Source organism: Salminus brasiliensis, chromosome 17 (assembly GCF_030463535.1).
Source record: "Salminus brasiliensis chromosome 17, fSalBra1.hap2, whole genome shotgun sequence".
Lineage (NCBI taxonomy): Eukaryota > Metazoa > Chordata > Actinopteri > Characiformes > Bryconidae > Salminus > Salminus brasiliensis.
In genome coordinates, this window is record NC_132894.1 from 13367171 (window position 1) to 13381774 (window position 14604).

The 14604-nt window shown below is 41.5% G+C and overlaps 1 protein-coding gene across 1 annotated transcript in view; it reads right to left on the bottom strand.

Moving 5' to 3' along the window:
- pla2r1 (phospholipase A2 receptor 1) overlaps positions 1-14604 on the bottom strand; it is a 33957-nt gene that overhangs the window by 18530 nt on the left and 823 nt on the right. Inside the window, exons 2-12 of the mRNA XM_072660807.1 lie at positions 10212-10595; positions 8553-8726; positions 7278-7442; positions 7033-7146; positions 6515-6667; positions 5534-5722; positions 4919-5076; positions 4469-4579; positions 1120-1232; positions 852-1021; positions 522-730 (exon numbers count right to left, since the gene is read on the bottom strand). Of these exons, the coding sequence (XP_072516908.1) occupies positions 522-730; positions 852-1021; positions 1120-1232; positions 4469-4579; positions 4919-5076; positions 5534-5722; positions 6515-6667; positions 7033-7146; positions 7278-7442; positions 8553-8726; positions 10212-10595 (1940 nt within the window). The remainder of the gene's footprint in view (positions 1-521; positions 731-851; positions 1022-1119; positions 1233-4468; positions 4580-4918; positions 5077-5533; positions 5723-6514; positions 6668-7032; positions 7147-7277; positions 7443-8552; positions 8727-10211; positions 10596-14604) is intronic.

A 14604-nucleotide genomic window follows, 5' to 3' on the forward strand; every position in this document is an offset into this window, starting at 1 on the left:
AGATTAGCATCTTTCACTTTACACTAAAAGCACAGTTAGCAGAGAACATCATAGGAATGTTCAGCAATGTTTTTAAAAGGTTCCAGGTTTGTAGTTTATATAGGTTATGTAGTTTATTTAATTTTGTTTGACTGTATAATATAATACAATATAATATAATTAATGTAGTTTGTAGTTTATGTAGTTTATCTAATTTTCCTTGACTGATTAATATAATATAATTTAATTTATAATTTGTATCCATTATTGGTGAATTTTACATAAAGAGAAATATAATAGAAACTATAACATATAATAAAGATGTATTTTAAAGAAAGACAAACAGCAGGACCACCAACGCCCCTAGCGGTACCCCTAAGGCCCACAAGTTTAAAATCTGCTCTATATGCAAATGAAAAGCAAGACGTTCTGTGTTACACAGTCCACACAGAGGTAATGTGTGGGTGAAACAGGCCTAAAGAAGTTCAGACAGTAAACAGGTCATGGGTGATTCGCTATATACAGAGGGAGAAGTCTCTCACCTTGTAGCAGTCAAGCAGACCGGGACCACTCTCCCATCCTTCTTTACAGGGTGCAAACATGTCCACATGGGACACAGGCATCAGGGCGTCGTGGTAACTGCTCACACTCTGTTTGCACACGGCCAAGGCCTTATGGGTGTCACAGTTCTTCACCTCCCAGTGGCCCAGAGACTGCCCGCCTTTCATCACCACACAGCCTCCTCTGCTCGCTGCAGAGAAATAACACACACAGACAACATCGACATCAACCTAACAGCAAATCAACACTGATAACTCTAGATTTCCATGGATTTCTTAATACGGCTGCAGTTTGGAGTACTGCTGACTGACCAGGCTGGAACTGGTTCCAGTTGGTGTAGGTGGGTGCTGTTGTAGAGCCGTTCTGGGTCAGCCAGCGGTACTCTCCGCTCCTGTTCCGGTCCTGCAGAGCGGTCCAGTAGAACTGGGAAGCTGACTTGTTCTTCGCACTGATCAGGCTGTTCAGGAAGGCCTGCTCAAACCTGCAGTAAATGAGGGGATGTACAATTTTAAAGCATAGCTGTTACAGGTTAAGGTTTGGACTGTATGTGTGTGCGAAGCAGTGAAGCAGCCTTGATACCTGTCTCCAATGTTGACTAGAGGTGATTTACAGTAATAACCTTTTGCTGCATCCTCAAAGGTCTGTTCCTGGTCTGCGACCTTATAACAGAAGTGTCCTTTCCTCTTCCAGCCCTGCAATTACAGAGATGTTTACACAACACACACACATGCACACACATATACACACACCTGGACATGAAGTACTCACATTTCAGTGCTGTATCTCATATGCATTATTCATTAAAACAAGGGTAACTCTCTCAGGTCCCCAGCGGTACACAATATGTCCAAATGTTTCTGGACACCCCTTCACTTGAATGCAGTCTGCTTTAACTTTAAGTTGAATGTACTGTTTAAGTTGCCCTTCGATAACTTCATAAAAGTGCATTTCCAGGAGGGAATTGGGACAGGGCCAATGAGAGAGAGAGAGAAAGAAGAAAGAAAGAACAAGAGAGAAAGAGAGAGAAATGTGAACTCAAGGTGAAGTAAGCAGTAGCCAGCTAGTCAATAAACTTAAGGATGAAGTCTAAGAATTCTAAGAATTCCAGGTCTAAGTCTAGAATTCTAAGTCTAAGAAGTCTAAGTTAATAAAAGATGGTGTATGTTTATTTGGGGTGGGGAGGGGGCAGTGACATTATTCTAGTGCAGCATTTTTTGCTAGGCTTCTATAATTCTTTGAAATTACATTAAACTGATTTGTAAATGAATGTAAATCAAACACATACAACTGTTGTTAAATAATCGAATAATGGATCTACGTTTAAACACTACATCAAAACAACAGTGATTACTCTATATATGTAAGGAATTATCCATCCACACATGACACTCCATGCGGACAAACTAAGTAGGCCACTGATTGGGTCCCAGAGGCCACTGACTGGGTCCATCTGGTGTAAGGGGGTTGGTTGTGGAGGAGTTAGCAGTGTGTATATGCAGCCCTGTGCTTTAGAGGGTTGTGCGGAACAGCAGAGGGTCGGGGCAAACCTCATCACACCATATAGCTTTGTTTTCACAACTGTTCTCCATTTGGCCCTAATTCCACTGACCCTCATCATCCACACCGCACACACACACACGATCAACATACTGCCTGTAACCCGAACCAGTCTGAAATGGTCTGCAGCCATCTGCCACCATTTACTTTACTGGTTTCACTTCTTCTCAAATAAAGCAATATGCTGCGAGAGGCCACTTGTTACTGTGATTTTATCAAACGTTAAAGCTGGAATAGGTGATACAGCTAGATAGCTAGACTGGGTAAAGCAGACAGTGGTTGTGGCGGTGAAATCTGAGGGAGTTGAAAGCCTGGAAAGCAACCCTAGGAATTTCTCATTTTCCTAAATAATGTATCCAGCATAGCAAGCCTAATACTTACACTGGATGGACAAAAGTATTGGGACACCTGCTTGTTGATTGTTTGCTTGTGGTTTTGTTGGAGTTTTGTTGTCTCTACTGTCCAGGGAAGGCTTTCTACTAGATTATGGAGCATTGCTGGAGTACTGAATGGAGCAACATCATTCCAGAGATTCCCCTCTGTCTTTAATGACCATTCCCTGACCAGCAGAATGTTTTTTTTTATTAATTTAATACAGAATTTAATTAAATTGATGTGTATGGTCTTGTACTCTCCGGATTGGCCAGTTTGAGAAATATCGGCCGCTAGTACGGCTCTAGTAGATATCATCAGTATTTAAACAGCACTGACCATCTGCTTGTTTCAGTACAGAGAGATAATGAGTCCTGGCTATCTGGCTTCGGTCCAGTGCAGAGCAGTCTTTATGGCTTTAACTGTATTGGCATCGCTAGGGTTGCATTTGGTCAATATCATAATATCTTCACGTGTCGTCATATCATATCATGATGATATATTTATTTTTTTACACAATTTTCAAGTGTGTAAAGTGAGTATTTTACAATAGCTTCAAATATGGCCCAGCCAATCCGATTTTAGAACTGGACCTATGCATTTTATCATCAGCACTTTAAACAGAGAGTGTGTCTGTGGAAATGAAAATGTCAGAGGCCAAGAGTACAAGCATGCATGTGAGTGGCTGGAATGATAGTGTATTTGTTGGGGTGTGTGTGCCTCTGTCTTCTTTTCTCTCCGGGCACACTGCCGTCCATGTCAGTTTCTCATTCTACAGCTGCGTGAGTCAAAGGGCCAATTTCCTGCCCAATAAAAGTGCAGGCTGACACACGTCAGTCTTTGAATCAGGTCGTTGTTCTCCGGCCTCACCCCATTCTCGCGCTGACCCAGACAGGCTGTCTGTCTGTCTGAACGTCTGTCCTGCACAGCTGCACCATTAGCTATGATCCACAACAGGACGAAGGCATTAGGAAGCCACTACAAAAATATGACGACTGCGACTGATTCAGTATTGCCGATACTGTAAGGCCTACACATTTATCTTTACCTGAAATTACTCTGAGGTGCAATATCAAAGGTGAAAGGTCAGTTTCAAGATGGTTTGGAAAGCTGGTATGAGAATACTGGCACTTTCTTCCAAATGTTGCCAATAAGCCAAGACATGTTTGGTGTGCAAAATTTGATTCTTCAGTTTTGCACTGGAGCTACGAGGCTAATGTAGCTAAGTAATAGAAACTTATAATCTACCTATTAGCCTTAGACAGAATGCAGGTCTATGTATACTCGCCACTGCATCACACTGTTATCTTTAAAAAATAACAGACAAAAATTTGTCTGTACTTTCTATCAATTATCGAAGGTGCCCCAGAATGCCAAACTGTTTTAACTTTAACATTAGTTGAATAATGAGAAATTCTGCATAACCATAACAGGGCTGTAAAACAGGCCAAATCCAAGACTGTTATGTAACTGTCTTTAGTCAAATTATCGAAGCCCCCCGAAATGTACATACACCCAGCCTACTATCAAAAGCCCTAGTCGAAGCTTCTGGAGAATATGGTGTTATTAACTCTTGTACAACTGGAGAGCAGCACATCACCTGCCGATGCTACATGAACCAGCCTGTGGCATGTTTCCCACGGCTTTTCCAGCAATGATGTCCATGGAGCGGGAGCACAGCACACAACGAATAGTAACCAGAGGAAGGAAATGGGGACCACGCTAGGCTAAAAGCTATCACTATCTGACTAGCTTTTACCAAAGTTACTAAACTGGAGCGAGGCTCACATTAGAAGGAAAAGCAAGGCTGACTCTTTTTTTTACTGGTAGGACTGGTAGGTAGGTGCTAGGATTTAAGCTAATCCGTCTACAATCTGTTAGCAACATCAGCCTCAAAGCTCTAGTGCAAAACTAAAGAAGCAAAGCATGGACACCAAATATGTCTTGGCTTTGAATTGTGTGTGTGTGTGTGGTGCCTGTGAGATACATGTTTTCTTACCTCTGGACAGCCTTCGTCCCATTCTCCTGCTGGGTGTAAGGCTACAAGGCCTGAAGTGCGACACACTGCTGGATGCTTCTTCTGACACTCCTCAAGCTGCCAGTTACCATTCTGTGGGTCACACACAAACAACTGACTTTTGTAAATGTCTTCTGAGTTAAGTGACCATGCACCTAAAGGTGGGTCAAAACAATATTAACCTCTAATATCATGTTACCTTTCCCCTTTTTGAGTGAACACACTCCGCTAGCTTGCTCTGTTTCACTTAGAAAATGACCTCATGGTACAGACAGGAAAACATGCTGTGATTTCTGATTGACGTTGACTTTAAATACTGTCTGTTTTCCAATGGATCTGGAATTGTGACAGGACCCTGTTCTGATCGACCTGTGTGCTCACTATTAAAGAAGCTCATCTGCCCACTGTCTGACCACTTTCTGCTGATCTCACCTTCCTGTTGGCAGTGGCGCACAGGCGTCTGTCTCCAAGGTGACGAGACGGCTCTTGCCAATGCCAGGATGTAAACGTGACCGCTGAACGGTCTGACCATTCGACTGCTGGAAAATCGGCCTCAATGGACATACCAATCCACACCTTTGGGTCAGAGGCTAGAACGTAAACATGAACAGTCCAATAAGTGTTCACGTTAATGATTTATTGACAAGCATATCTGTTGATGTCTGAAATCAGCAGTAAAAAAAGTAGGACTGTAAAAATATACATAAAAAAATACTGTACAATTATATTTTGTATTTTTTTACATTTAATTTAGACTATAATTATTTTACAGTTTGAATAAATTCCAACATTGTATATTCATTTCATGCAAGACTACATTATTTTTGTTATTGTCATTATTGTTTTTCAAGAAATAACTGTAAATGATACTGTAAATGCTTAAGAATGGACAAAATCCACAGTAAAATGCAATGACCAAGAATATTTACTGTAAACTTACAGAAACTATTTAGAGTGCAGCAACTTTAGCAAATTAACTCACCTACAGTCATTAATTTAAACAATTCTTGTTTTTTTAATGATATATATAAAAGAATGCAGGCTGACCATTACTAATGAGTGCCAGCAGCATCTCCAGCTCCGAGAGTGAATGGATGGAAGTCAGGTGTGCTCCGAGAGCCTTGCAGGTACTAGAGGAGTTATCCCAGCTACTCGTCTCATTCACATAGTGATAGCAGAAGCCATTGTGATCAAACCAGCCATCTGGACATATTGTTTGCTTATACTGCCAGTTTTCTAAGAGAGGCGGACAGATAGACAGACAGACAGACAGAGACAAAGAAGTGGAAAACATTTTTAATTCTGTAGCATTTTCTGAGGAAGTATTTGGGGGACACTTCACAGAATCTGACCTAATGATCTTTCACTGCTATATACAGTATGTGGACAAAGGTATTAGGGCTCAACTGAAATCAATAGTATTTATTTGTTGGAGTAACTGTTTCTACTGTCCAGGAAAGGCTTCCTACTAAATTCTGGAGCACTGCAGTGAGGATCTAAAGGCATTCCGCGACAAGACCGTTAGTGAGGTCAGGATTTTGGATGACCACGAGACCTAATTATCCAAACTCCCCAACTTATCCCAAAATTACTGGATAGAGCACCATCATTCCAGAGAACACACTTCCACTACTCCACAGCTTAATGCTGGGGGGACTTATATCCCTTTAGCCCATACCTGGCATTAGGTATTTGCAATGTACTGTATGTGCAATAACCAGTAACTAAAATAGTTGGCTAAAATGGATAGGCTATGTGAACAGTCACTAGAAATTCTGTTACATCAGTTAACAGATGCCTGCACTGCCTAGCACTGCACTAAGTGATGGGGAGAGGAAGAGCCATCCTACCAGCCCCAAAAGAGCTAGGCCAATTGTGCTCTGAAGTCCTGGTCACGGATGGCTGCAGCATCGCCAGCGATCAAAGATTCAATGCTCCGACAACTGGGATGGATGTATCTTATGTGGATGCATACATAGATGATGACACAACTACACTAAAGCAATACAATAAAGACTAAAAGATTACCCAGAGGCTCGACTCTCCTGCTTTCTGTTAGGGTCTTCTTGCAAATGTAAGGCAGAGCAGAGTCGCAGGACAGACTCTGCCAGTGTCCTTGCCCCAGACCGGAGTTAAATACCCCACACAGATGGCCCTGCTGTACCGCTGTCGATGCCATGTCTAACCAAAGAGAAAAAAACATTAGGATGCGTCAGAAAATCACCAACTCAGGACAGTTAAGTAATGTGACTTTATGTGAATATCTAGCAAAGGCTTTGTTGCCCAATCTAGGTCCTTGGAAAAAGAAAAGATCTAAGCAAAGAAAAAGTTCATTTTAATAATAATAGATAAACCACTGTCTGCCACCCTACCTTTACATGTAAATAATTAATTAAAAATCCATACTGTGTTTTTGAGAGTCGATGCAGTATTGCAAAACATAATATTGTGATACTTATATAGTATATCAATGTCTTACACCCCTGTGTCTAAACACACTCTATCTTTCTGCAGTTACAGAAGAAGCAAAGTGCCATCCTCTTAACCTGAGATATACTGGAGCAAAGCCAGGGGAGATCCATCTGCCCACCGCCACCCCCCGGCATCGGCCAGATGATTTAGTCCAGTCCACACCATAACACCCATGTCCGCAAGTCTTTCTGTGAAGAGATGTCTTGCAGTCATTTGGGCTGTACACACATCAATGTGTCATCACATACACACACACACACACACACACACACTGTCAAGACATGCAGGTATATGCGTATATGTGTGTGTGCGCACGCACCTCTAATGTAGCTGTGTTCTGCGGCGTGTGTGATGGAGAGGAGGCTGCCTCCTTGTGACTGGCAGGAGATGAGTGCTTGGCTCCAGGTGAGAAGGGAGTAGAGGTTGAACTGATAGCAAGCCTTCAGATTGGCATTACTCTCCCACAGCTGACCACAGCCAGACACTGCATAAAAGACAAAGCACAGGCCATCCACACCTCAAACAGCGCAGTGTAACTCAAGGTAACCCTACAGAAAAAATGGTGGATGTGGATTAAGTAAAATTTTCGACATTTAATAAATCTTTATGCATCAGTATCCCTAGTCTTTTGTGTTTTGCATTTTATTGTTAATTCTCTGACTTTCTGAGCACGAAATAAACATAAAGCACTGAGCCTGGTTGCCATGTTTATTATGTTCCTTTCAGAGTAATAACTGCCAGTAAAAGAGGAATGAATTAAATTATTATTAATTCTAATTAATTCTATAAAATGAGTCACATTTTGCGTCCACGTTTGATGAGATGCATAAAGCACAAAAAATGTGTCAAAGTGTATTAAGGCTATTAAAGCTTAAGGCTATTCATTTAGATGTCCCTGTTACCATAATGTTGAAAAAAATACAATTTCTTAATGAGTAATGTACTATTTTTTATGATTTTTCATAAGCACATGCCAGTGGTGGCTCAGCGGTTAGAGTGCCAGGATATCGATAACAGGGTTGTGGGTTCGATTCCCGGGCTCGGCAAGCTGCCACTGTTGGGCCCTTGAGCAAGGCCCTTTACCCTCTCTGCTCCCCGGGCGCTGGAGTTGGCTGCCCACCGCTCTGGGTGTGTGTGTGTACTCACTGCCCCTAACACATGTGTGTGTGTGAGTGTGTGTTCACTACCAGATGGGTTAAATGCGGAGGACACATTTTGCTGTACAGTGTACAGTGACAAATACGTGCACCTTTACCTTTTTACCTTTTCACATCTTTATATTGACCAATTTCATAGGAAGACAAATCACTCTTCTGTCACAGTTTATTGTGAATAGGGCTCCAGTGTGTGCATAAATATGAAAACGTTGATAAGGATTTTGTGCCTGAGGTGGGAAAAAAGTTTTTTTTGCGCAGGATGAAAATATTTTAACAAAATGAAACAAAATGAAAATTGCTTTGTAGAATGATAAAACTACAGAAATTTACATAATCTCTTTTCAGTTATGATGTTCTGCATGATGTAAATTGTATCATACCATAGACTTGGTTACATGACAAGACTGCAGTGTGTATCCCTATGTAGGTGTGTATACCTGCAGTTGGGCAGAAGCCCCACTTCTCGTCCTGGTCATAGCGGCTTGTGGTGGCACACCAGAGATGTTGGTCCTCTCGGCCCTCTGAGGTGCAGTCCCAATACCATTTATTGTTGTACTGGAAGGGCATGACACAAGGCCTACCATGGACATTCCCCAGCAGAGTGTGGATTTCTGCCAACCCAGAAACACATACACACACAACACAAAACACATAGCTGTTGAGCTCAATGGCACAAAAGACACCTTTTCAGTGTGACATTTCAGCACTCAGCTTCTTGAGTGCACATTTTTAAACCGTAGACATGTGCACTGTTTAAATTAAAGCTGCTTTTCACTACAGTAAGCCACATGTGTGTAGAGCTGTGGATAGGCTCTGTGATCAAGAAGCTGAGTGCTGAAATAACTTTGCCTCTGTACACCACCACCATGGATCTGCAATGAAGAAATCAAGGATAATTATAGTGTATTTGTTTCAGCAATCACATCAAAAATAAACATCAGTGACTCAGTTTCATTAGCAGCCATACATGCCTACTCCATACCACTGCCTCCACCATGTTTGACAAAAGTTGCTGTATACTCTGGATCACAAGCTGTTACTTCCCTTCTCCATACTCTGATCTTCCCATCTGGTATAAGTTATTCTTGGTTTTTCTTTTTTAAGGAAAATATTCTGTGTTTAACTTCTTTAGCAGTCTTACGTGGTCTTCCACAAAGGATTTGATGACTCCCAAGTTTCTGTTCTCAGCCTAATGATGGCCTACTTCACTTGCATCATAACCTCATAGGACCACATACAAAGAGTTCCCATGAAAAGCTACTAAAAAGTATTATCCCCATAAATTTTACAATACTTTCCTAAATTATATAGTCATATTGCAATTATGTCTAAGGAATGCATGAATTATCTGTTATTAACAGCTTTTAGATGATAACTGTGTCAAAACTAACTGTAGAATAAAAAGTATTCTTTGTTAGTAAAAGTAATAACATTTTCTGTCATTTTATACAAATATACTTCAATTATGCTGATCTATCACTGTCAAATACAGCTTATAACTTTATTAAATATAATTATACATTCTTCTGTGATGGTTTGAGTGCCTTTGGCATTTCTGTTTAGTTTCAATAGTAGTTTTGTTAAAAATGATCATTTTGGGGGATTTTTTGCAGTCAAGAGACGTTTTGGTATAACTGGCTGTGTGTTTTGGGTAGTTTTAAGTAATTACCGCCATAATGGCAACTAAGCTGAGGTATAGCATTTTTAGGGGTGTGTCAGAATGGGCTTTTTCTATTTTATATACTTCCTAAGAGAACACCCTGTTTTCTGAAGTCTGGAGTCTTGTTGTTTATATTTTTGTCTTAATTGTTTGTGACTGAGCAAAGGTCTTAATGAGAAGTGCTGGCAACCTACTTCAAAATGGATTGTGTTTTTTTCCTATTTGTAGTTTTTAAATTAACATTTAATTTACATGTAGAGAACATAAATGCTTTTATTTTGGCCGTTTTTTAAATGTAGTTGTTTTTTCACAACCCTCCTTATGTTAAATTGAAACATGTGCTTTTATTATCTAATACATATATACACAATGCTAAGTGTCCCCAAAATGTTGATGTGCAATGTACGTCATTCCTGCTTCCCAGTCACTGACTTGCCTTCATATGGGTACGCGCAGGGTGCCTCTCCAGCCGCCCCATGGATCCTCCACTCGTGCAGGCTAACTTTTTTTACCACCACCTTCGTGCCCATCGTTGCAAGCTTGTTTTGGGAAGCTCCATACAGTACATTTCCCCGACAGCGCCACCACATGGTGTAGAGTGGAAAATCACACTCATAGATGCCCACTTCAGCCTGCTGTCGGATAGTCGTATTGAGGCCCAGGCACTGACTGGTACCCAAGTTGAAGAGGCGATAGTGGGACACCCACTTCCAGAGCAAGGAGGCAGTGGGGCGATCGCAGCTGGTCAGAGAGAGACCAGAGGAGTTGGCATGGAGACACCTCTGCTGGGACACGCTCTCAAGAAGGAACACACCTTTATCTGAGACAAACATACACACACAAAGCACATTCAGTTACTACACATTTATAACACATTTTACAACAGCATAACACAAGCAAATTCAACTTATCAGAATATAATAACCACCCCATCATATCAGCTCCACTTACCATAAAGGTGCACCTTCTAGTTCTGTTATTACAGACTGGAGTCCATCTGTTTCTCTGTATACTTTGTTAACCTCCTTTCACCCTGTTCCTCATTGGTCAGGACCCCACAGGACCGCCACAGAGCAGCTATTATTTGGGTGGTGGGTCATTCTCAGCACTGCAGTGACACTGGTGTGGTGGTGGCGTGTTTTTTTTGTAATTACAGACCTACAGAGTGCTCCTATAAGATAGGTGGAGCTGATTAAATGGGCCATTCCAACCCAAGGGTGGTCATAATATTTTGACATGACTGTAAACTGTGATCATTCTAAACCAGGTAGATGTGGTTCCAGTTTTGCCATTTAATTAGTTGTCTGTTCATTGGCATTAGCATCGTCATCACACTATATGTCCAAATGTTTGTGGATGCATTCAGCTACTTTACATTGCTGACACAGATGTGCAAATGCACACACACACAAACACAGCTTATCTAGTCCCTGTAGAGAAGTATTGGCAATGGAATAGGACTCTCTGGGGCGAGAGTATAAAGCCCCCCCAGCATTGAACTGTGGAGCAGAGGAACTGTGTTCTCTGGAATGATGGCGAGTGCTCCATTCAATACTTTTGGGCTGAGTTGGAGAGTTGGGGATGAAGTGGGGTGGTGATCATCCAACATGACCTCACTAACGCTCTTATCAAATCAAATTCTCACAGCAATCTAGAAAAAAGCCTTCATGGGGGGGAGGGACAGGATAAACTCTTTTTTGGTACACTTGATTTCAGATGAAAGAATGAAAGAGCAGGTGTCCCAGTACTTTTGTCCATAAAGTGTATGTGTGGTTATTGTAGCGCACTAGGGAACAACAGCGCCTTCCTCATGGCAGACTAGGATTTAATTGCCCTGCTGGGTACACATTAGCATCGGACCAGCATTCCCAACAATCTTTTCAAGCAGAAAGGTCACCAAACTAGGCTGGACCTGACAACACAACAAAAGTGTTCAAGAAGACTTAAGAACAGCTTCCTGAAGTCACTGAGACAGGATGTGATGACCAGGTCAGACTAAAGCACAGCCACCCATCTTAAAAACCCAACTGCGTTCCGTCTCTGTGTATCCAATAGGCCTGAGAGTGAAGTGGCCGTAGCTGCTTCAGCAGTGGGAAAGGATTTCTTTAGAAGTATTCTATGGCCATTTACATGCAGGCCCATGTTAGATGATGAGAGCAAGTGTTATTGGAGAAAGGGAGCCATTCAAAAGCAGTGAGGTATCAGACAGGCCTGATAATACGCTGCACAGATAGAAAGATAACTCAGCTGGTTCACGTTACACTTTGCCAAAAAGGAGCCTAATATTTCAGAGCTCCCAAAGCCGACAGAGGGTGAAGGTCTTTTGTGGATGATGACATGAAAGAGTAACTAAATACACAGACCAGTGGCAAATACACACAGTCATACTGCTTCAAAGGCGAGTGTACGATGTGTGAGGACCAGCACAGAAAAAAAAAAAAATAATTCAGCAAATTAAAACATATTTAATGTAGGCAGTATAACGTATATATTGTTATAAACATGTAATAGAGAAGAATGAACTTCATAAAATTCATTCTCAGTGTACAGACAGTGTACATTTTACTTCCTCCAAAAATCAACATCGGCCTAATCTCAATCGGCCTGCATCTGCATCGTATGTATGGTCTGCGACTCAGATCATACGTTTTATGTCACTTTGTAATTAGACAAAGGTCTGAAATCTTATGAAACTTTTGCAAATATAGCTCGAAAGCGTACCTCCATATGTCTTATGTGAGGAAATGAAGCTAAAACACAACACAAAGAACCTGTTTACACTTGGTCACTTCTACTGTCTTGAGTATCAGGATCCTATCTGGATTAGGCAAAGCCCCTTTAAAATGCAAGTGTAAACGCTCCCAAGACACATTTTAATCCAGATACAAATCCCATCACTCAGACCACTTCAGGAGGTGGTCTGAGACGCATTAGGGCCACATGTTACCGCAGTGTAAACACATCCATCTCTCCACGACGCTTCAGACAACCGAAACCCCTCCCAGTACAACCGAAAGACCTCCCATGTGCTGGGCTGGGCGCGTCATCCGAATCTGCAAGGAGGACGACGGCATGTAAAATTGGGAATTTCGAAACAGCATCCATCTTTAGCACAGCACAGGAAGAGGCTGAACAGATAAACAACAATAAGCGAATTTGCATACTTCGTCCCACACAAACAATCAGATTTCAGTCTGACTGTAGACTCATTTGACTACCAAGTGTAAGTGCATGCGGTTAAACTCTTATCAGGATACAATCCAGATACTACTCACATGAAGCGGCCAAGTGTAAACGAAGTCCAAGTGGTTTGCTCATTCATTCATGTTGAACTTATGAGTGATGTTTTGGCCTGCACTGCACTTTTTGAATGAGGCATAAAACAAGGCAGCCAATCAGAAACAGAGGTCGCTTTTACATATATCATTCAGTTTCATTCCAAGGCACAGGGGTAGCGCTTCACTTCAGGAAGGGCCTGTTAATTATCTGATCAGTTGATCAGGTATGTTGGGAGCAAGAAAAATATCAGATGAAATATGACACATGGAGGGTATGGGGAATTCCAGGACCAGAGGTGGAAACCACCGTTGTAAGGCACGGAAAAAAAGAATACTGGAAAACTGGAAAAATTTTCTTCAGGACCAATAAGGGTCTATCTATCCAGTCAATGAATTTCTGTTGTTTTCTAAGTACAGGTCCATTCGAAAACTTAAAATATTCAATTTCAATATAAATATGTCTAGAAAAAGGTTGAAAACAACATCCAAAGAAATTATGTTTCCATTGAGTTGTCTGGACATTAGGGCTGGGCAATATGACAATATTCTGTATATTGTATTGTGATCAATTTTGTTATTGTGATACACAATATGCTTTTCTAAGCATAACGAGGTTATTGTCAGTGTTTAATAAACACAGGTTACATTACAGACAGTGTCATTAGACTGGTTTAATTAGATGAAATACAGCAGATCACTGTATTCAGTATGGGAGAGTATCTGAGTAGTAGATTTTTTAAAAATCTGTTGCTGCTGGTGTATTTATGTGCCACGATAAATATTGTGTATCATGAAAATATCTTTAAATATTGTGAAACAGTATTTTTTTTTCCATATCACCTGAACATCTGTCCTCAGGCCTGCCTCTAGCTCTGCATTAAACAACATTCTTAACATTCTAGGAAATCAACAGGGGGGTAGCAATCAGTGTCTGATCTCCTCACTGCCTCCATGCACGGTTAAATAGTGCTCTCAGGAAACTCCAAGCTGTGTCTGAGGTTTTGGGTGACTTGGCAAACAGCTGACTCATCTAAAGTGAAATCATGGACATTACCGAAAACCACATAAGCTCAGTGGAACATGCCAAGACCTGTCCTGTGACACTAACTGTGTTTCTGTGGTGTGCGCTGGTCTCTCTCTTCCCTCACATTCCCCTGTCCCTTTTTGGGTCTCCCTTTGAGAGGCCAGACCACATAAACAGTTTAAAAAAAAAAAAAAACGGCAGAGATACTGGCTAAACTCCAGATACCCACCGAGTTTTTCAGTCCAAAGAGCAGAGACCGCAGTCCGGCCTCATAGACCTAATTTGATGAGACACATGGAAAAGGGAATGTCTCTCATGAGCTGTTCGCTGGCTTTTAGGGCCTGAAAGGTCTGGAGGCTTGTTTCCAAGTGAAGCCCAGCAGATTATGAGGTAAATATTTTAACTACAAGTCAGCACAGGCTGTCCAAGCGGGTTCAGCCTAGGACCTTGACAGCAGTCAGTGGAACAGGACAAGTAAACTACAGAGTTGATCTCTTGAGGAGATCTCAAGAATTCAGCACTTTGTG